Source organism: Lynx canadensis, chromosome E2 (assembly GCF_007474595.2).
Source record: "Lynx canadensis isolate LIC74 chromosome E2, mLynCan4.pri.v2, whole genome shotgun sequence".
In the NCBI taxonomy this organism is placed as follows: domain Eukaryota; kingdom Metazoa; phylum Chordata; class Mammalia; order Carnivora; family Felidae; genus Lynx; species Lynx canadensis.
The window spans coordinates 23,588,137-23,610,239 of NC_044317.1; the positions used below are offsets into that span (position 1 = coordinate 23,588,137).

General features: G+C 37.6%; 1 protein-coding gene across 1 annotated transcript in view; it reads left to right on the top strand.

The window, feature by feature from the left end:
* Positions 1-22,103, top strand: part of CDH8 (cadherin 8) — a 367,090-nt gene that overhangs the window by 99,033 nt on the left and 245,954 nt on the right. Inside the window, 1 exon segment of the mRNA XM_030299517.1 lies at positions 16,281-16,575. Coding sequence (XP_030155377.1) covers positions 16,281-16,575 — 295 coding nt within the window.

Consider the following 22,103-nt stretch of genomic DNA (forward strand, 5'->3'; position numbering starts at 1 on the left):
AAGGACATAAAAAGTCCTTCTACCACCTAATGGTTTTCATCTGTTTGGTGAATTCAAGAGTTGACCCTTTAGAAGAAATAGCTAACAAGGACACAGATCAGGGTGTTAATTTGGAAGGTGTTACAGAGACAGGAAGCAACACTGTCTATAAATAAGTATGAAGAGTTTGGAAAGTGATGTGAAGCACTGAAAATTAATGGGCTGCTGTCAGGCATACTTGGGTTCAAATAGCTGTTTTCCTGTTTGTTGTCTTCTGACTTAAGTAATCTACTAAATCATCAATTTTCAATAAGTGTTCAATCTATTCCCTTCTCATACTTAGGGAATAGATTATTTTTCTATTTCCAAAGAAGTATCAACAGAATCCTGGAGAAAACAAATAGAATATTTATTTCAAATGGAGAAAAAAAAATGGTTGTAAAGACGTGTACACACACACACAAGCACATGTAGCTTTGTAATTTGAGAACAAAACTCCATGATTCTTCTTTATTAACTTTGTCTTGGAGTCAGTGATTTAACTACTCTGTGTTTCAGATTTCTCATCTATAAAATGTAAATAATAAAAACTACCATGGAGAGTAAGGCTGAAACACACACACATTAATCAATTAGAATGGTACATGGTAGGTTCTATGTACTCAACTTATCCTGTCATGACCTGACCTGATCTTGATAACAGTTATCTTTGAAATAATAATGGTAGAGAGTTTGTGTTGCTTTGCGACAGCACACATCCCCCCACCCCATTAAGAATTAACTTCAGAAACCAAGTCGTTTAGCGGGTAAACAGTTATTTACTGCAAGTCTTAATTTTCATTTCATGACATACATTTACACTAAGGAACTGTATATTGTACTTTTGTAGAAGAAAACCCTTTTAAAATTTATGTTTCTTGATGCTTTGAAATATATGTGGGATAATTCCTCTATAATTAGGCAAGATGCATTAATTATTTCCTAATGAGGCCAAATGGAAAAATAAAATAAAAATGAAACAAAGGTAATGTACTATCACTGTTTTATTTCTCTAAAATCATCAAAAGCCTATGTCTGACAAGTAGAAATAATTATTCATTCTCCAGATGGTGGCTTGGATTGGTGAAAGGGGAGCCTTTTGATTTGGGGATATTCAGTATTATCTCTACTAATCAATTTTTCCATTGAGATTTAGTTTTTACTGGGATAAGAAAAAACTGTGAGTCTCCCGACTTTGGTTAGCTTCCTGAGGTTCTATTAAAACAACAAGAACAACAAAAACTTCTTTGCTTTTTTTATTGTGTTTTGTCTTGTTATTTAATCAGGCTGGCCATGTGTGATAGGCATTTGCACTGTTGCTACCCCATGGTCTCACCTGCGTTAATTGGACAGTGGCAGTTTTCAATTAGTGTAAGCTCAGCTTCTTGGACTGCCTTTGCGATTTCTCTCACACATACATTGTAATTATGTGTGTACCTCAATGTGTGAGACTATAAACATATGCTATATATTTGAATAAGAGTGCTGTCAACACTTTATTTTCAAAGTATATTAATTATGACTGAATAATAATGTGGATGCTAATGCAGTGAGAGAAGTATCCTGTGCCTGGTTGATATTTACATTACCAAATGCATCTCATTCTCAGAAGAGTGAATTTTAAAGTAAGGAACAATTAGCAACTCTATGGAAATTGTATATTAAGGGTATCTTACAAACAGTCCTCCTCAAGACAGCTAACCACTCTTTATTGTAAATTGTTTCTTTGCCACAACAGACAGAGATGTTAAAAATAGAAGGGTTGATTTGTATTTAGAGTTGCAACAACTAAAGAAGACTGCATGGCTAGATAAGATTTTTAAGTGTTTATGGCTTCTTTTTTTTTTTTAATAGAAACTAATATCCATTTATCTTGATTATATCGCTCTATCAATCACCAAGATCCTGTATATTTATGAGTGCAATTTTTGAGTATGATGCTCTTTGACCTTCACATGAGTACACACTGATGATGCCTGGGAAGGTGAATATTTTCAGCAACTTTCAGTAGTTAGGGTAGACGTTAGGAGTGTGAAAAGGATTCTACTATTAAACATCCAAGGTACTTGTGGATTTGGTTAAGCAGGTAAATTTGACCTGATACTTAACTGTTATAGAACAGTATGAATCTGCTATGTGCCATAGCAAGAGGATGGGGTGAGAATCTGTTTTCTGGGCACATAGTAGAAACAGTATTAATATTTGTTGACTATATTTTACAGTAGACTACAGGGACAGATATGAATCTCTATTACTATATAAATTGAGAGTTTTAGTATTCAGGACATGAATGTCAGAATCTTTGTAAAAAATGTTTTGGAACATAACATTGACTATTTCTGGCAGAAACAACTGGAACCATTTATTAAAATTAGCATTTGTTACCAGATAAAATAATTTCACTTACAATTTTTCAAGATTAAAAAAAAAATCACAGAAGTAAATTCCTTTTTGATTTCTTAGCCAGTGGTTTTCAAAGGTTTCCTGGACCAATAATATTAGTATCACTTAGAAGCTTTTTAGAAATGCAATTGTTTGGGTGCCCAACCCCAAATTTCTACATAGGGTCCAGAAGTCTGTGTTTTTATTTAGGATTCTGATACTTATTAATGTTTACACTGCTCCAGTATATAGATGAAAATGTGTTTGTACTTTTTCCTTCGAGCCATCTAGATGGTTTACCAGGGCTTTGGAATAACCTGAGATAATATTCACCTGAGATTTCAGATGAGTGGCCAGTGTCTAAGAAGAATTGCTTTAATGTGCAAATTAGTGTTAAGTTAGCTTCAAAGAAGGAGGGAACTTGGGCGGGAACTTGATTTCTAGTATGTCATTTAACATTTAACATTAACAAAGTTTCAAAGTGCTAATTTTCCCATTTGTAAAACTTGCCTCAGATTGAAACAAGATAAGTTCAACTTTCTTGTGGTCATACATTGAAACTTCCAAACCTAGGTTTGGAATAACCCTACAATTTTTCTTTTTCTTTTTTTTTTTTTAATTTCAGCAACCTTTGTTTACATTACATTTAGCCTATGTTTAATGAAAATTTAAATTATATTAGTTTTTTTAAAAATAAACTTTATTAAGGTATAATTGTTATAAATTTGAATAAGTGGTTCTCAAATTTCTTTTGGTCACAGGACATCTTTATAACTTAAAAAAACTTATTAAGGACTCCATAAAGCCTTGATTTATGTGAACTGTATTATACTTAAATGTTTTCCATTTTAGAAATTCACACTGAGAAGGTTTAAAAATTTAAGTCATTTAAAGTTAAAAATGATAAACTTATGACATAAATCATTTATAAATGATAAACTCATAAAAGTTGAATGAAAACTACTTTCCAAAGCAAAAAATGAGAAGAATGTTACTGTTTTACATTTAAAAAAAAAACGACTCTTTAATTTCTGAGTTAATAGAAGATGGCTGGATTCTTCTATCTACTTCTGCATCCAGTCTGTCATAGTATGTTGTTTTCATTAAAATATAAGAAGAAAATCCAGCCTCAAATCTGTAGTTGGGAAGGCATGGATATTTTTATAATCTTTCCAGATAATTGTGGATATTTTTCTTTGGTATGACACCCAAATCTCCACAAGTGGAAGTGCCTGAAAAGCTAGTTTCAATGTGAATCGGAAACCATGTCAATAAGTTTTGGTATTCTTCTACATTAAGTCTGTTGGTTTCCCTTTTGTTTGGAATAGATCTTTGCCATTTTATAGTTTTTTTTAGCATCACTCATTTGGAAAACACTGTTTCACTGAGTTATATAGATCTTTAAAATTTTATTATAATAAAAATTCATGTTTAGTAGTGTCATCAGATTAATCTCACACAAAAAAATTAAGTATTTTGAAGTTCAATCTCACATAGGTGGATGCATGTTTTCTTAAATTTTAAGATTTGCTTTGAAGCTCAAATTCTTTCATGGGCAACAAATACTGTTATCTTTGAAGCAAGAAGCTAATTTTATTTGCAAATTAAAAAAAATATATTTTACAAATTGTAAGTTTTTGATAAAATATATGGTAAATACTCAAGTCAGAATAGTTTGTCTATCATTTGTTCACATAAAAACTGTAGCTTGTTCAGCTTGCAGCTGAAACAATGATATGTGACATTCCTTGAGTCAATAATCATACCTCACTTTGGAGCAAAGATACCTTATGGGCATTGTCCATTCCATTATACAGAATGCTAAAAATGTGTACTCAGAGCTGAGATTTAATAAAATTAATATTTTGTATTGTCTCATAAAAGACATTCTTGTTTTAAGTTTATTTATTTTGAGGTGGGCGGGGGTGGGGGGTGGCGGAGACAATGGAAGAGAGAGAATCCCAAGCGGGCCCCATGCTATCAGCCCAGAGCTTGATGCAGGACCTGATCCCACTAACTGGGAGATCATGACCTGAGCTGAAATCAAGAGTCTGTTGCTCACCCGATTGAGCCACCCAGATGCCCCTCATCAAAAACATTCTCAAGTGAAACCGACTTTTTAAAAATTATTTATTTATTTACTTATTTACTTACTTACTTACTGAAAGTATGTGGTAGTGAAGAGTTACCCTGATTCTTAGTATAGTTTGGTGCCACTGCCTTGATTGGTGCTAACATGGCAGCAGTTTTGTCTTATACTCACACTGTAAATACAAATGTCAATATGGTGAAAAAAGAAAATAACTTTGACCACCTGGAAGGTGCTCAGAAATCCCCAGAGATCTGTGGACCCATACTTTGGGACTTCTGATGTAGCCCTTCCTGTTTTTTCCAGTGCTCAGGTAAGAAGTCCTGACAGAAGTGTTTCCTATAGAGATAGGAGAGATCTCCTTACCAACCTTACAGGTTTACTTCTTCCCAGAATACGTCTGGTACCCTGATGACAAAGACTTGTAAATGTAACTATAGATAAGTAAGCATACCCACCAGGACTACACCATTCAATCCAATCTACCCAATCCTCCATTGCTGCTTCTGAATTGCCAAGTTGTAAACATACACACACATATGTAAAATTTGTGCAGTGCTGACCTATATTAAGCCTTTATCTCAGTACATAGTCACTTTCAAAGAACCCTCAGTCTTATATCCAAAGGTAGTTGAAAAGCAACGTACTTCTTTATTTTTTTTTAATTTTTTTAATGTTTATTTTTGAGATAGAGACACAGAGTGTGAGCGGGGGAGGGTTAGAGGGAGAGGGAGACAGAGAGTCCAAAGCGGGCTCCAGGGTCTGAGCTGTCAGCACAGAGGCTGATGCAGGGCCTGAGTTCACAAACTGCGAGATCTTGACCTGAGCCAAAGTCAGCTGTCTAACCAACTGAGCTACCCAGGTGCCCCAGCAATCTACTTCTTTAATAGAATCCCTCCATAATCTGCCAATGTGAAACCTACATTTTATTGTTAAATGAAACATCTTAGAAATTTGGTTCCCTTCTTGCATCTTTGAAAATCTTTCACACAAATCTCTTCTCTCTGCTCAAATACACCAAAATTAAAAGTAAATATATAATACACAAAAAAGCTTATCTTCTCTTCTAACCACCACCCCATGCAAACTCTTTGTCAGTCTTCTTCCCTCTCCTGTCCACATATATTACATCTGTATTAGTAGCTTTTGAACTTGTCATTGCAAATAAACTAGTACACCTGATTAATAGGAAGAAGGTGAAGGGGACCGTTTGATCAATTTTGAATGGCCTAAGAGTCCACTAAGGCAGACTCGCCTTTTCTCATGATCAAAGGGGGTGAAGAAGTTATGAATGCATATACCCAGTATAGTTTCTTGTAAATATATAGAAATACTAGCAAGAAGAAATTAAGCAGATTAGAGCTTCTTCCTATATTCAAAATTCCATATTGAGCATCCATATGCACCTAATGATTGCTGTCATGCTATTAGGGTTGTTGAGTGTTACAAAGGAAAGTTCTTTTAGTTTATTTTTTTAGGGCAAGTGGGAATACATGGTCATTTGAGTAGTTTTTTCCCTATTAGTAGATTCAAATTTGAAAAGTGTATCTAATAATTCTCTAGCTTGGTATTGTTTTCTGCAAATCCCACATCTCACCTCCCTACTTCTACCTCCTAAGCTTGCTAGATCTCCCAAGAGCTAGGATAAGTTCTCTCCTTTACTCCACCTGGGAAGGTTTCTAACATTAGTCTCCTCCCCAGAGGCAAGTTTGGGGACCTAGGGCTCTGAGGTGTTAATTAGGTGTCACAGGTTTCCAGAGGTCATTTGATCTAGGATTCTGTTTCCTGCTCTGTGCCTCAGAACCGATTACCCCTACCTTGGCTGTAATTCTTACAAGACTCTTATTAAGCAAACAGGCAGTATGTGAAATGCATGTTTTAAAATAATCACTAAACAGGTTTTTATTTTGTTAAGTCTTTGGTTTCAGGTACTTTTATTTTTCTTCCTCCATGTTTGGTTCTGGCACACAACTGTAAAACAATAAAATGAACATGAGCTTCAGAAGCAGATGAACTTGGATTCGAACCCTTTCGAGATAAGGGAAGGGGAAATTTTCTGCCAAATAAGTATACAATGTGGTAATATACGATACAAGCAAGGTGAATAAGACTAAAAAGCAAATGCACAAACAAAAACAGGATCATTGGCCATACACAAAAGAAGTGGGTTTTAAACAGATGTTTAAAACATCCAGGATATTTTCAAAAGGTCAATTTACACTGGAACATTCAGTCGAACTGTGGAAAAAGGAAAAATTTTAAGAGAATGTTTTGTCAATGTTCTTTATGTTTCAAAAGAATTTGGTTAACCAGAGAACTAAGAGGAGTTGAAAATATGAGTTAGATTTCTGATGTGCTAATCACAATTACTTGCTAAACAGGATGTATCTTGTTATCCAAATAACTGACAAGAGCACAGTGGGAAAGAACACAGTGGATAACCAAATGACAGTCATCTCCTCTCTGAAATTCTGTATTTAAAAAGAGACTGGGATAATCAAAATGCCGTGACCTTGAAAGAACATTGCAACTGAAGTTTAAAAAGAGCTACATAAACCTAGATTGTAGTCTGGGTCATCAAATGGGGTGTGATATTGGTAAATCATTTTTTTTTCTGTGATCAAGATGCCTAATAATAACTTAGCTGTGTTACCTCATACTCCCCCTTGGGCTCTACAAACCATCTCATTCAAAGTCTTGTAAAAAGCAGACGGTCACAGCCAAAGCTCAGATTTAACAGAAGAAATCACAATTTCAAGTTTCATCCACCACTATTCAATGGGTGGATGGATGGGTTGATGGGTGGATGAGTGAATGGACAAATGTGTGGATAAGAGAATTAAGGGGAGAAAGGTAGGTAGATAAATGGTTTTATTCAACAGCATATGGGTGCATGAAAGAGTGGGTGAGAAGAGTGGTGACTGAATAGATTCACAAATATCCTTCCTTTTAGACAGATGAGAATCAAAAACCCTAGTTTGGAGTACAAATACAGTAATTTCCCATTATCCCAGTTGCCCTTTCCATGGTTTGTTACCCTTAGTCAACTGCAATCCTGAAGCAGAAGATCCTCGTTCTAATCTATTATCCGTCAATAGTAGCTTAACACATGACGTCACAGTGCCTACACATCATTCATTTCACTTCATGTAGGCATTTTATCATTGTGCATCATCACAAGAAAAAGGGTGAGCACAATACAAGAAGATATTTTAAGACAGACCACATTCACAGAACTTGTATTATGGTATATTGTTATAATTGCTCCATTTTATTATTAGTTACTATTGTTAATAGGGTGCCTAATTTATTTATTTTTATTTTCACTTTTTTTATTTGAGATAGCACGCACACAAGCAGGGGATGGGCAGAGAGGAGAGACAGAATCCCAAGCAGACTCTGCACCGTTAGCACAAAAGTTCAGGGAGGGGCTCAGACTCATGGGTCTGACACATCATGTTTCCAAATCTGTAAAGCCACAGTCCAGACTGAAGGTGATAAATTGGCCCAGGTCATGAATGTTGGCTTGGGTAGTCTCTTGGCAAACAGTATGCTGGCCTCCTGTTAATATTTTCCTTTCGCATTCCTATTAGTTGAGCATTCTTCCTATGTCTGTGTCTATTCCATTTCAAACTTTTATAGGGTAAATTAGTTCACAAAATACGCCTGTTCTCTATGGTTTTATACTCATGGCTTGTAAATGTGTCTATTAAATATTGTCATTCAGGAACAAACTGGAGAAGCTTTTATATCCTGTCTCCTCATCTAGGGAAATGAGAGATCCCTAGACTAACGACTTAGGTACTCCTGAGGGTCTCTCTAGAATTATGCTAAAATGTATATGCTCTGGAATCCAATTTACTAGGTTTATATCTGGTTCTGTCATTGTTAATTGTATGTGTCAAAAAGTCATTATATTTGCTGAACCTGAGTCCTTCATCCATGTAAAATCATTGACAAGGTACGGGACATTAAAATAGGTCCTGTGCAGATGAAAAAATAAATAGACTTTAATGAGTGTTGACTATATGCCAAGTATGATGTTTGTTGCTGGGTATAATGGTTAATATTGTACATAGAGGTCCTTCCCTTGTGGAACTTTCCTTCCTTCCTTCCTTCCTTCCTTCCCTCCTTCCCTCCTTCCTTCCTTCCTTCCTTCCCTCCTTCCTTCCTTCCTTCCTTCCTTCCTTCCTTCCTTCCTTCCTTCCTTCCTTCCTTCCTATCTTTATATCTGTCTATCATCTATCTATCCATCCATCCACCATCCATCCCTCTATCTTTAAAAGAGTAGTGAAGACAATGTATTTTTTTTTCTGACTATATTTTCAGGTCCCTGCAGCCAAAACCAGCAGTTCACTTGGGCTTGTTTCTAACTTTCTATTTCTCTGGACACCAGTTCCCATGGTCAGGTCAAGCTGTTCAATGCTCACACCAGTAATTGACAGAGAATGCAAAGAACAGGTCTGAGATATCAAGATGCTGTCCCTTTGCCAGTGGTGATGCTTTAGGAAAACTATATTTTTGTGAAGCAGGAAACATTTTCAGTATGGGATGCTGTGTTCTGTTATTTTAACCAGGGAGTGTTTCTTCTTTAGCCTTTTTACCTCTTAAGACAAACTGAAGGGTAACTCGGTTTATAGGAGAGTTAATTTGAGAATTATTGTTTCACTGAATTATTTTTTTCCTTAGAGTGTGTGATCACAAGAGTAATTGCATATTCCAAGCTTTGTCTTACAAAATGTTGGGGTGATGCTATGCCTATTACATGGCTTTAATCCCTGCTCCTTATTGGTAGAGAGCAGTTTAGAAACATGAAAAGAATCTTTATGCCCTTGTGCTCTTTTTCTTCACCTGCCCTTTCAATCTCCTAGCAGCCTATAAATTTTTTTTAATGTTTATTTATTTTGAGAGAGAGAGAGAGAGAGCGAGAGAGAGAGAGAGAGAGCGCGCGCATGAGTGGGAGAGGGACAGAGAGAAAGGGAGACACAGAATCCGAAGCAGGCTCCAGACTTTGAGCTGTCAGCTCAGAGCCTGACATGGGGCTCGAACTCATGGACCGCGAGATCATGACCTGAGCCAAAGTCAGACGCTCAACCACCTGAGCCACCTAGGTGCCCCAATATGTTTTTGATTTAGATTGAAGTGCCGCATTCTTGAGATTTAGACCAAAATTGTACATTGTGTCAAAGTCCCTAGTGCCATCTTTGGTAGTAAATGGTTGTAAGGATGAAATTATCAGTCTACTCACTGATAGTTTCACAGACCATGGTATTGTTTCTCCCTGACAGGCACAGTACTAGATACTGAGAATAAGGTGCTAGGATACAATTTGATTCAAGAGTGCTAAGCTTGCTGTCTTCTCCAAAGGGGAGCAGATTCTTGAAAAACGGATCAATAAGTGACAGTTTTATGCCACAATGATCTCTGTTAATTTCTCTGGGTCTCAAAAGATGATTCTTTCCTAGCAACTTGGATACTTTTTTAGAGCAGGATAGGGAATGAGACATTCTTTGGTGATGTCTTTGCAGATAGAGTGGAACTTCCAAATAAGTTCTGATGCCAGAGCTATCCAGTTGTCAGTTGATAAGGAAGTAATGAGGAAGTAATTTCCCCTGTGGGTCACTGTATGTCATCTCTCAAAAGTCACTCCAGAGGGAAAGGTGGCAGAGTGGTAATTAAATCATTCTTTGGCATTAAAATAGCCATTAAGGGAGGAATTCGTCCTCTCTGACTCTGTTGTCTTAGGAGTACTTTAGTGTCCTCAGAGATCCTGTGTGAGAAGGTTGAAAAGTAGTCTGAACTTGTTTTGGACATTCACAAAGAGATGTGGGTGACACTGGAGACCGGGGTGGGGTGGGGGCTCTTGTTCTGAGAGCAGTGATTTCTCATTATCACATAATTGTTATTTTCCGTCTATTATTACCCTTCCACTAGCCATCCATTTATCCATCCATCTACTCATCCTTCCATCAACATTCCCATGTGTCCCATGTCTCCATTCTTACATTGGGTGTTAAAGTTGAGGGGCGCCTGGGTGGCGCAGTCGGTTAAGCGTCCGACTTCAGCCAGGTCACGATCTCGCGGTCCGTGAGTTCAAGCCCCGCGTCAGGCTCTGGGCTGATGGCTCAGAGCCTGGAGCCTGTTTCCGATTCTGTGTCTCCCTCTCTCTCTGCCCCTCCCCCGTTCATGCTTTGTCTCTCTCTGTCCCAAAAATAAATAAAAAACGTTGAAAAAAAAAAATTTTTTTAAAGTTGAATACACAGTTGGGGGACTTCCAGGGCTTTGGATTTACAGTCGATTAGACTTTAGATCACTGTGCCTAATTATTCTAAATTCCTTTCTCTCCTCTTTAAATCATTGTTTTGGGGGCGCCTGGGTGGCGCAGTCGGTTAAGCGTCCGACTTCAGCCAGGTCACGATCTCGCGGTCCGTGAGTTCGAGCCCCGCGTCGGGCTCTGGGCTGATGGCTCAGAGCCTGGAGCCTGTTTCTGATTCTGTGTCTCCCTCTCTCTCTGCCCCTCCCCTGTTCATGCTCTGTCTCTCTCTGTCCCAAAAATAAATAAAAACGTTGAAAAAAAAAATAAATTTAAATCATTGTTTTGAAAATGGAATGGGAAGATCTTACTTCTCTCCTTTCCTTCACATTCACTTTATTCCATGAAAACATTTAGAGCTTCCAACACCGTGACAGACACCTTACTAGGCATTGGGAATACAAGGGGAAATGTAAATGCAGATCCTTCTTCCCATGACTTTTGTAGTCTAAACTCATTTTAATTGGGGGGTATTATGCAAATAGATGGAAGTTGGCGAGGGTGCATTTGTACTGATACTGACATTTCAGCTCAGATATGTAGCAGTCCTGTTAGGATCCCTGAAATTGAAGACTTCATCTAAGAAACTGGGTTCACCCTTTGCACACCTGACACTCTGCTTCTCCAGCCAGGCTGCACTGAGTGACCAGAGGGACTGAAGATTCGTCTGGTGGTAGATGTGACAGATCATGGGTGTCAAGCTGAACTTGAGCACCAAAATTGAGGCAGCTTTGCGAATTGGTGTCTGTTTTCTCTCTGACCTCTTCTCCCTCTTCTGCCCACAAGACCTTTCTTGTAGGCACACACCAACCTCTGTGATGTTATGAAAACAAAATTATGATAATGTCAGGCTCCTTACTGAAACCTTGTGTATATGGACTCTTGTTACTTTTATAGTCAAATCTAAATTCCACTTCTTGTTTTCCAAACTCTTCATAATCTGACCCCTGGCTGGCTGGCTGGCTGGCTGGCTCGCTCGCTTGCTTTCTTTCTTTCTTTCTTTCTGTCTTTCTTTCTTTCTGCTACGTTTTCTCTCCTTGACTCAGTGCTCTAGCCATATTAAATCATCTTTACTTCCTCTAACACAGCATGCTCTGTTTTTTTCTCTGGATCATTATCCGTACTATTACCTATGGCTGGCATGTGCTTCCTCCTTTCTTTGAGATCTGAGGTTTTAATCATCGCTTCTTTGGAGAGGCCATTTCTGTCCCTCCACACTTCACGTTCTGACTTAAGTAAAATTTCTGTATGCTCCCGTACCCCTCCATATCATAGCCTGTAGAGCATGCATTTGAATCCAGCAAATTGACTCTAAAGCTTACACTCTGAAGATTGCCACTTGCTGATAGTGCATTCTGTGGAAGAGTTCCCGAAAACTCTCTGAATTGCATTAGTTGCATTGGTGAAGTGGAGAAATATTATCTAGTTTGCTTTGGGAATAACATTGCATTTATACATGTAAAAATGTGTACCAGATGATAAGTAGCCAACACATGTAATAATAATTAATAATAATAATAATAATAACAGGTCTACTTACCCTGAGTTTTCTGTGTATTTACCTCTCACTAGCCTTTGGGTCTTGGAGAGCAGCAACCATGTGTATGTTGTTTGTAAACATTCTCTGTTCATATTTAATAAATGAATGGGTGTACTGTACTTTACTGTAGCCAGGCCTTGAGAGTTGTACCTCTCAAGGAGAATTTGCAGGTGTCCCTTACCCAGCCTGCTTCATGTCACAGAAGCAGCCCTTGGGAGAGGTGGTCCTCACCCTTGCACGTGATGCATGTTGTGTGAAAATTCAGTGTCTTGGGGACATCTTTTGCACCATAATCTCACAGAGAGGGTCTTGGTGACAGGATCAGTGAAGTTGTATTGAAGTGAGCAGGTGCTGGCTGACTTGTGTGATGCACAACAAAGAGAACAGCTTGTCTTTCTGCACCCCACGTCCTTTTGAAGTCCACACCTGGAGTCTTACAGCGTTTGTTGCCTGTAAATTGCTATTCTTACATATCCACAGATCTTTTGTTTGTAATGCCAAGTGGGTTACTTGAATAACCATGTGAGTGTGTGTTTGTATGTGTGACACAGACAGTAGGATGAGCCAAATATATATAGAAACACAATTCTCTGTGTTTCAAGAGTACCGTTAGCCAGGTGATCTGGATTTTACTGAGATTCGCTAAAAATAAATTTCTGGAAGAAAGACGGAGCATACAATGTTTACTTAGGGTTTTTGTTTGGTGTTTTGTTTTGTTGTGTTTTTTTTTTTTTTTTTTTTTCCATTTTTTCCAGGATCTAGTTTTGGGAAGTTGCTTTCACTTATGTTGCAGTGTTTCAGATAGTTGCGAATGGTTGAGTATGATACTGATATAAAAACAGTTTTAGTTACTGTATCCTTACTATGTCCACTCCCCTTTTCCTCTATTTCTCAGATGATCTCAGATTCCAAAATCACATCTGCAGAGTAGATGGTTTATCCCTGTGTTCTAGGCAAGGTATCTGAAGCTCAAATAAATGCGTTCACCTCTCCAGTTCATATGGTTAGAGACCTAAATATTAGCTTTGTGTTTTATGACTTCAAAAACCTATGCTATCCCCTTCTGCTTCCGTTATTTTTAACAGAAGGGGCCATCAAAACCCAAGTTAGGATTATAATGCAATTTACTTATCAGAGGCTATGGGTAAATGTAAAGAAAAGTATGGCAGAAATAATTTCCAGCATAAATGAGGGATAACACCATTTGGATGGCTTGAGTTTTTTTTAGCAAAAATGCTGTGTCCAAGAGTGACGCATACCAATACCTCTGTCTCAGGAATGCCTTGTATGTGGATGGAAACCTCCAAGAAGGATATATTATTCAAATTTTCTTTTTTTAATAAAAATGCTAATGAAAATGTTAAAATGCACATAAATTAAAATGATCATAAATTAGGATTAATATCACATTAATGAATTATAATCCCATACTCATTAAGATAAAGTGGCATTTCAATATTTGCTCTTGTTAATAAATTTAATACAATAAATGAAAGGGATACATTTTGAGATTCAATAAATATTTGATGTAATCTTATGCTTTAACTTTTTAAAATATGCAAAAGTAAAGTAGGAGATCTAGATGCATTTGGATTCTTTGTTGCTATTTTATGTCTTTTTTTTTTTATATTCTTTTCTTTTCATTTATTGAAGCGCTAAATACAATTTAAATTGGCAAAGAAAGCGATAGAGCCTGTTCTGAATAAAAGTGATCCCAAGAGAACACAGTATCTTTGAGTCTAGGAGTTTCTTTCCATGCAGCAGCAATTGTTTTTAAGGAACAAGTATTTGAAATTTGAAATCTTACAGTGAAATACCTGGAAGATAGATAGATAGATACACGCACAGACACACACACATACATACATACATACATACATACATACATACATACTGAAGATATGTACATTTAAGCACTATTTTCAGCCATAATTCAGTGAATTTTCCTTTAAAAATGCAAACTAAAATATATACAGTTTTGTTTTTAGTTTTTTAATAGGACTCAATGTAGTATGAAGAAGATGTACCATGTGTCAGAACACTCCTGTCTCACTCTTGAGAGTAAGCTGAAAATTTTAAAAGAGGGGTTCTGTTTTCCCTAGTACTTACCAGAATGCTTCAGGTAGGGTAGGTATTCAGTAAATTTTTGCCCTTGTAACCAAACTAACATGAGTTCAGTCCTTGGTGAGTCACAGATAGAAACTATACCAGGTGGTGTTGTCACACAAAGTAAACTTTTTTGCGACAAATAGGAGACCATGGGGAGTAATTTCAAAAGCTGTGACTTTTGAGCAAGGGTAACTTTGTTTTCTTTTCTTTTCTTTTTACGATTAGGATGAATATTTAGAAAGGGGAGCCTTGTCATTGGATGTAGAGGTGGGCATTAAGGTCCCACATGTACCTTAAGGAAACATGCATATTCATATTATATTTGTATGTTATGTAAATGAGGCTTGTGCTCTTCCCAGGGTGGAGATTTTAGTATTGTAATAAGGTAAAGGTAACTGTCAGTCACTCTGTGGTCCATCTGCGCAGGTGTGAGTCAGAAGTTTAGTTCAAACTGGTCTGGGTGGTCTGGGTCCATGGAACTCTTCCTCTAAGCAGTTCGTTATTGCTTGAAGGATAATTTTGGTTTCCGTCATGGGATTTTGTACCTATAGGGTCTTTTGCTTGAATAAAGAGATAAGCTGGAAAGAAGAGCTTACAGAAAGGTGTGGAACAAAGGTCAGTGGGTACAAGCAGGTGAAAGTAGTAAAGGTTAGGCCTTGGGGGTCTAGCTAGTGATGACACCCTGACCTGAGATGAATTTGTATTTCTCCTGCAAAGTTCTGATTTTGCAAAGGGGACCCTTTTCTGGCCCCGCTGTTCTTTATAAAATGGGAATAATTTTCCAGGACCAGAAAAATTGTACAAATCAAAGAAGAGAAGGTCATAGAAAATATAAGATCTTGCTATACTTCAGGTTGGATTGTTTTTGTTTTTCTAACAGGTAGACCTGAGTTGAATTATGGGTCTACTGCACTTGATCCCATCAAATAGAAACATTGGAGAGGTTATGATGGGCCTTGTCACACCTCACTTTTCTCATGTTTCATGTGAAATAGTCTAACTTATTGACTTCTGGAAAAGTTAAGAGAATTATCATATAGGCAAATCCCATAGTTGTTGACACTATGATCCATTAAATGATCCATTAAAGGTAGCTAAGAACAACTTTAAATAAATGTATTAATAAATGGAAAAGAATACATGATTTTTGTGTTTTCCTCTTGATATTTTTATCATTCTAAATGTATGGTTGAGTGTCTGACTTTGGCTAAGGTCATGATCTCGCCATTACTGAGTTCTGGCCCCACGTGGGGCTCTGTGCTGACAGCTCAGAGCCTGGAGTCTATTTCAGGTTCTGTGTCTTCCTCTCTCTGTACCTTATCCACTCATGCTCTGCCTCTCTTTCTCTCAAAAATAAATAAACATTAAAAAAAAAAAACTGTTCAAACTAATTTGTATACATTTTATTGTATTTCATTTTGTTTTATAATATTTTTTTAATTTTGTGTTTAATGTTTTATTTATTTTTGAGAGAGAGAGATAGAACACAAGTGGGGAAAGGGCAGAGAGAGGGGACACAAAATCTGAAATAGTCTCCAGGGTCCAAGCTGTCAGCACAGAGCCCGATGTGCGGCTCAAACTCACAAGCTGTGAGATCATGTCCTGGGCCGAAGTCAGACGCTTAACCGACGGAGCCACCCAGGTGCCCCTATATTTCATTTTGATTGATATGCATACAGTGCCTAAACTCTTTGTACAACTACCATTAGAATAAATTGATGATGTTAGAATGAATGTAGAAAGAACCAACTTGATACTCAAACAGAAGGTGGTTAAAAAATAACTTTGCAAATTGCCTCATTGCTAACCGATGTCACTTTGCATTTTAGCTACACACAGACCTGGATCCTGGAAGCAAAAAAATCAAGTATATCCTGTCAGGTGATGGAGCTGGGACAATATTTCAAATAAATGATATAACAGGAGATATCCATGCTATAAAAAGACTTGACCGTGAGGAAAAGGCTGAATATACTCTAACAGCTCAGGCAGTGGACTGGGAGACAAACAAGCCTCTGGAACCTCCTTCTGAATTTATTATTAAAGTTCAAGACATCAACGACAATGCGCCAGAGTTTCTTAATGGACCCTATCATGCTACAGTGCCAGAGATGTCCATTTTGGGTAAGTATGCTTCCAATTTCACAGAAATATTAAGAGTCCTCTTTAAAATAGCTCCTGGCATCTGGGCTGGTGTGTTGCTGAATGAAAGACATTTATTACCGTCTTATCTCTGATTTGCATTTCCAAATCCCCTTTTTTGGCCTAAGTTCCACAGCTCAATAGCTTTAGTCCCTTAGTAATAGGAACTGACGAAGCAGTTTTATTAAAATATCTCTCCTTACAACGATAGTACTTCAATAGGCTGAATTTGTATTCCTCTCACAAACTTGTAGTTTGAGTATTGTTACTGAGATGGATTTATCAAGATTTGTTCCAACATGCCAGACTAATCCTATTGATATTTGCTTGATGTTTAATTATTTGTTTGTGTATATTCACATGCAGATGCCACGCATAGAGAAAGAGAAAACGGTCTAAATCTGTAGTCAGCCAGATATTGGATTGAGCTGGTGGGTCAAGTCAAGAGTGAATTAGGAAATCACAGTTGCCAGAGACTTCTTTGTAACTGAGCTTTCTGTAGGAGCACTGCATTCACCAGTGTCCTGCTCATACTTGTTTGCAGGCATTCAAGTATCCGTTATATTTTATTGAGCAGTATATATTTCAAAACATGATTTTCTCCCTTTTCTTTTACTGTTTTTGGATATCCTTATCTATCTTCCACCCCTGGCCTTGGTCTAGGAAACACCTCTTTCTAGACTTTATACTATTAGAGGAAAGGTATTAGACCTCTTCCGTACCTGACAAGATAAGGTGGGATCCAAAATTCAGAGTCTGAGATTACAAAAGTCATTCTTATGTATGTAATAAGTACCCCAGCTTATTTCAAATTGCATTTAAGACAACCTACAAGGGTATGTGCAGTGCAGCAAAGTCACGTAAATTAAAGCAGGTGAAATGATGAGACAACTAGAAGGCACAAGTAAACATAAATTGAAGGCCACAGTTAGGTAAATAGCTTGGCTTCATTTGATTTCTTTGCTCTTAACCTACATTATAACTTTGGTAAATAGACCCACTGCAACAGTGTATGAGCATTTTAGGTCTTCCTATCTTACCCATGTTATCTCTTGCCAGGACTCCACTTTACCCATCTCTTGTGCAAGGAATTCTACTTTCTTCTTGTTCTCGTTCTCGTTCTCGTTCTCGTTCTCCTTCTCCTTCTCCTTCTCCTTCTCCTTCTCCTTCTCCTTCCCTTCCCTTCCCCTTCCCCTTCCCCTTCCCCTTCCCCTTCCCTTCCCCTTCTCCTCCTTCCTCCTCCTCCTCCTCCTCCTCCTCCTCCTCCTCCTCCTCCTCCTCCTCCTCTCCTCCTCCTCCTCCTCCTCCTCCTCCTCCTCCTTCTCCTCCTCCTCCTTCTCCTCCTCCTCCTCCTCCTCCTCCTCCTCCTTCTCCTCCTTCTTCTCCTCCTCCTCCTCCTCCTTCTCCTCCTCCTTCTCCTCCTCCTCCTCCTCCTCCTCCTCCTCCTCCTCGTCCTTCTCCTTCTCCTCCTCCTTCTCCTTCTCCTTCTCCTTCTCCTTCTCCTTCTCCTTCTCCTTCTCCTTCTCCTCCTCCTCCTCCTCCTCCTCCTCCTTCTCCTCCTCCTCCTCCTCCTCCTCCTCCTCCTCCTCCTCCTTCTCCTCCTTCTCCTCTTTCTCCTCCTCCTCCTCATTCCCCTCCTCCTCCTCCTCCTCCTCCTCCTCCTTCTCCTCCTCCTTCATCATCATCGTCGTCGTCGTCATCATCATCATCATCATCAAAATCCAGTTGCTCTTCTACAACTGGTTGAAATGACCTGTTTTCTAGGGAAACTTCTATGGCTTTCTAGCAAGCAATTAGCTTGCTACCATCACCACAAGAAGACACCCACAAATGAGCAAAAGCACCCTGGGCTCTGTGCTGACAGTTCAAACTCTGAAGCCTACTTCAGATTCTGTGTCTTCCTCTCTCTGCCTCTCCCCTGTTTGCGCGCTCGCTCTCTCTCTCTCTCTCTCTCTCTCTCTTTCTCTCAGAAATAAACATTAAAAGAATTAAAACTCTGACATGCAAACAGGAACTCATAAACTATTTTTTTCTTTTTTTCCCCTCCTCTTTTTCTTTGATCAACTCATTTAGAGCAAAGAATTTCTCTAATTTGTCTTTTTATTTTTTATCTAAATTATAGTAAGATGGTTTTAAAGGACTCCTGATGCCTACAATACATACAGAACACTTTGTCTTAATTGCTAATAAGTGATGAACTGTTGATTGTAATTCATGATTATGATTCCTGCATCATAATGACCAAATCTATATCTATTTATTGTAAATATGTCAGAGGCTTCCTTTACTGTGTATATGAGTCATGTACTTGATAAATACGTTGGGAAAGAAAACCCCCAAAACTTCTGAAGACTTCAAGATCATTCAGCTAAGAAAAGCATGTTAAACATAATATTAGCTACATAATACAGTGTATAAATGTATACTTATGTATGCATTTTTTCCTCTGTTTAAAAGATTTTTCTTGATAAGTAAGTAGAGACTAAAGGAAATAACATAATATTAGCTACATAATAGTGTATAAATATACACCTATGTATTCATTTTCTCGATAATTAAGTAGAGACTAAAGGAAATCATCTATAGTAACATATATACAGTTATTTTTTAAAAGATGTATAGCCTTTGACATCTCTTCCAAAAACCTGTGGTTTTTGCTGAGATTGAAAGTGTGGTTTTTGAAGTTAGATGGAGTTTTGAATCCTAGTTCCATCCCTTATTATCTGGTTGACTTTGAAGTTCAGGGAGGTTAAATTATTGCTTATTTTCCCAAGCTATAATGCAAAGATAATAATTTCCATCTTGCTTTCATTGTGTGAGAATCGCATGAGAAAACACAAGGTAAACGTATGCTGTAAAGTAAGTAATTGTGCAGAATTGGCTGTTGCAGTTTTTAAAATCATTTTTATTAATCTGTTTCCCACGTTACCTTTGGACCTTTGCTCAAGTATTGATTTTACACATTGGGTGTCTGGTTTCTGTTTGACTCCAGCCTCTCTGGTTAAAGGAAGCAGAGGCAGCTGCACTATTTTATTGTCAACTGTGAATTATTCCCTTCATTTCTCATGAAGGTGAATATCAGGATGAAGGTCAGCTACTATCTCCTTTCTCTCCCCATTACCACTGTTCTCTCTCAGCCTGGCTCTTCCCTCCCCTCCTTAGTTCTTTCATTTTTCTTCCTTTGCTACTGCAGAAATGCCAGCACTTGCACCTGCACACCCTGAGGAATGCCAGCAAGGACTGGGGGTTTCATTGTGCAGAAAGTGAAAAATAAAATTCTAATTGAGAAATTTACCAATATTAAATTGAAATGAATGTGATGTTCAAGAACTGTCTGCCAGCTGACAGGCTGTCAAGACAAAACACACATATATATTTGCCCAAATGGCAGCCAAATTATTTTAGAAATATCTTACTTGGAAGCTAGAGACACAGCTCTTTTATATTCTGTGAATTTCAGAACTTGATGAGAATTCTCTTTTATAGCAATACCACATAAAGAGTGGCATGTGAGCTTGTCTGATTTTAACTGTGAATCCCAAACTAGCATTGTTGAGGTGGGTTTTTCAATGCAGATTTGCCTATACCTATTGAGTTTCAGACAACATAGATATTTTGAATGCTGTGGTACATTGGGGTGAAGGGTGTTTAACCCTGACCATATGCCTAAACCTGTGTTCAGATAAAATAAACTTTTTATTTGAGTTGAAAATAGAATCTCAGATTAGTGGCCTGCAAATCTGCCTTCTATTTGTGTGACAAAATCTGTAGAAGCCTTACTTTATAGTGTGCACAGTGATCTCTACCTAAATAAATATGTTGGGAAGAATTTAGTGATTATATGTAAAGTACTTGGCAGAGCAAAGAGTTAGTGACCAGGGTGTATGAGTTTCTTTACAGCCATCCATTCGTGAGTTACTTCTACTAGTAAGATTCAGTAACCTATATGAATGCCTTGGTCAATGAAAAACTTCTCAGCAAGCCTTACCTTTTTATTTCAAAAAAATACATATGTTGGAATGAACCCTGTTTCATTCAAAAGGCCATATTAGTGAAAGTAGTGGTGAAGGAATGAGAAGTCAATTAGTGCTTAAGCTGCTGGATGTTACTGCATTGTAGAGTACACAATTATATGATATATAACACTAGAGGTTTTCTTAGTTTTCTTTGTGATTCCGGGCTTCTCTAAGGATGATCAACGTGTATTGAAAAGTTGCTATATGCCAGAAGCTGTGTTAAATGCTTTTAATATCTGCGACAGCCCTCCACCACCAGTACTGATATTAACTTCCTTATTTCTCATATTTTTAATCAGAAAAACGGGGGAAATAATAGCTAATCCAAATCCAGATATTAAGTGAAGGAGCTGGGATTTAAATCCAGACATCTGGCTCTAGCTCTCATGGGTTTAACCAGTATGCTGTACTCATCTTTGATAATATCTCTAGAGAATTTTGTTTATATAAGCACTATGTTTCTGCTACATATATATAATAGTTAATGTTTTTCCAAGGTAGATGATCCCTTGAGGTCAATATACTTTGCAAATTAAATAAAAAACAAAGACAGGATTTGGAAAGGAAAAGTTTGCGTAGAGAGTTGCACAATTTTCAACCTAGGCACAGAAGCACTTTACAAATTTAAGAACAATGCATCACATACATATTCAGATAACAATAAAATTAATTAGGAGCCATGTGGTGAAGACTGACCCTGAAGTGCTGCTAATATAATAAAGATTAAAGGGAGTAACTGAGATTGACTCTGAATTTCCTGGTTGTGAATGCAAAAGGAGAATGTACTATCCACCAAAAATATCCACCAAAATATCAGGAGAAAGTTAAGAGATGACTTAGTATGATATATTTTATTTTGTTTTATTTTTTAATGTTTCTGTTTTGAGAGAAAGAAAGAGTGTGGGTTGGGAAGGGGGAGAGAGGGTGACAGAGGATCCAAAGCAGGCTCTATGCTGACAAGCAGTGAGCCCGATGCGAGGCTTGAACTCGTGAACTGAACTGTGATCATGATCTGAAGTCAGACGCTCAACTGGCTGAGCCATCCAGATGCCCCAGTAAGATCTATTTTAAAAAGGCAATTCTTACTGCTTTCCAAAGACTCACAACTGAAGCGGTTATGGAAGTCAATACACAATACACACATAAACTCATTCTCCGTGAACACGAACTCACACAAAGGAAAATGTTAAAATTTGAAAATAATTTCCGTCATTTTCTATCTTCTCTTGCCATTAATATTAAGCCTTTTCGTTATAAATATGTCCTTTTATGATAAACATCCTCAAATCTTCTTATGAGGAAGGCCCACATAAAATACTTATTATTTATTTGGTGTTTTTTATCATCTTTGATTTGGAATATATTTAATCTTAGAGAAAAGGAGTAAATGTAGTCCAAGTGTATTTTCCTTGAACCATTTGAGAGTGAGTTGCTGACTTGATGCCCCATCACCATGGAAAAGCTCAGTAAGTCCTTCCCACAATGCACAATGCA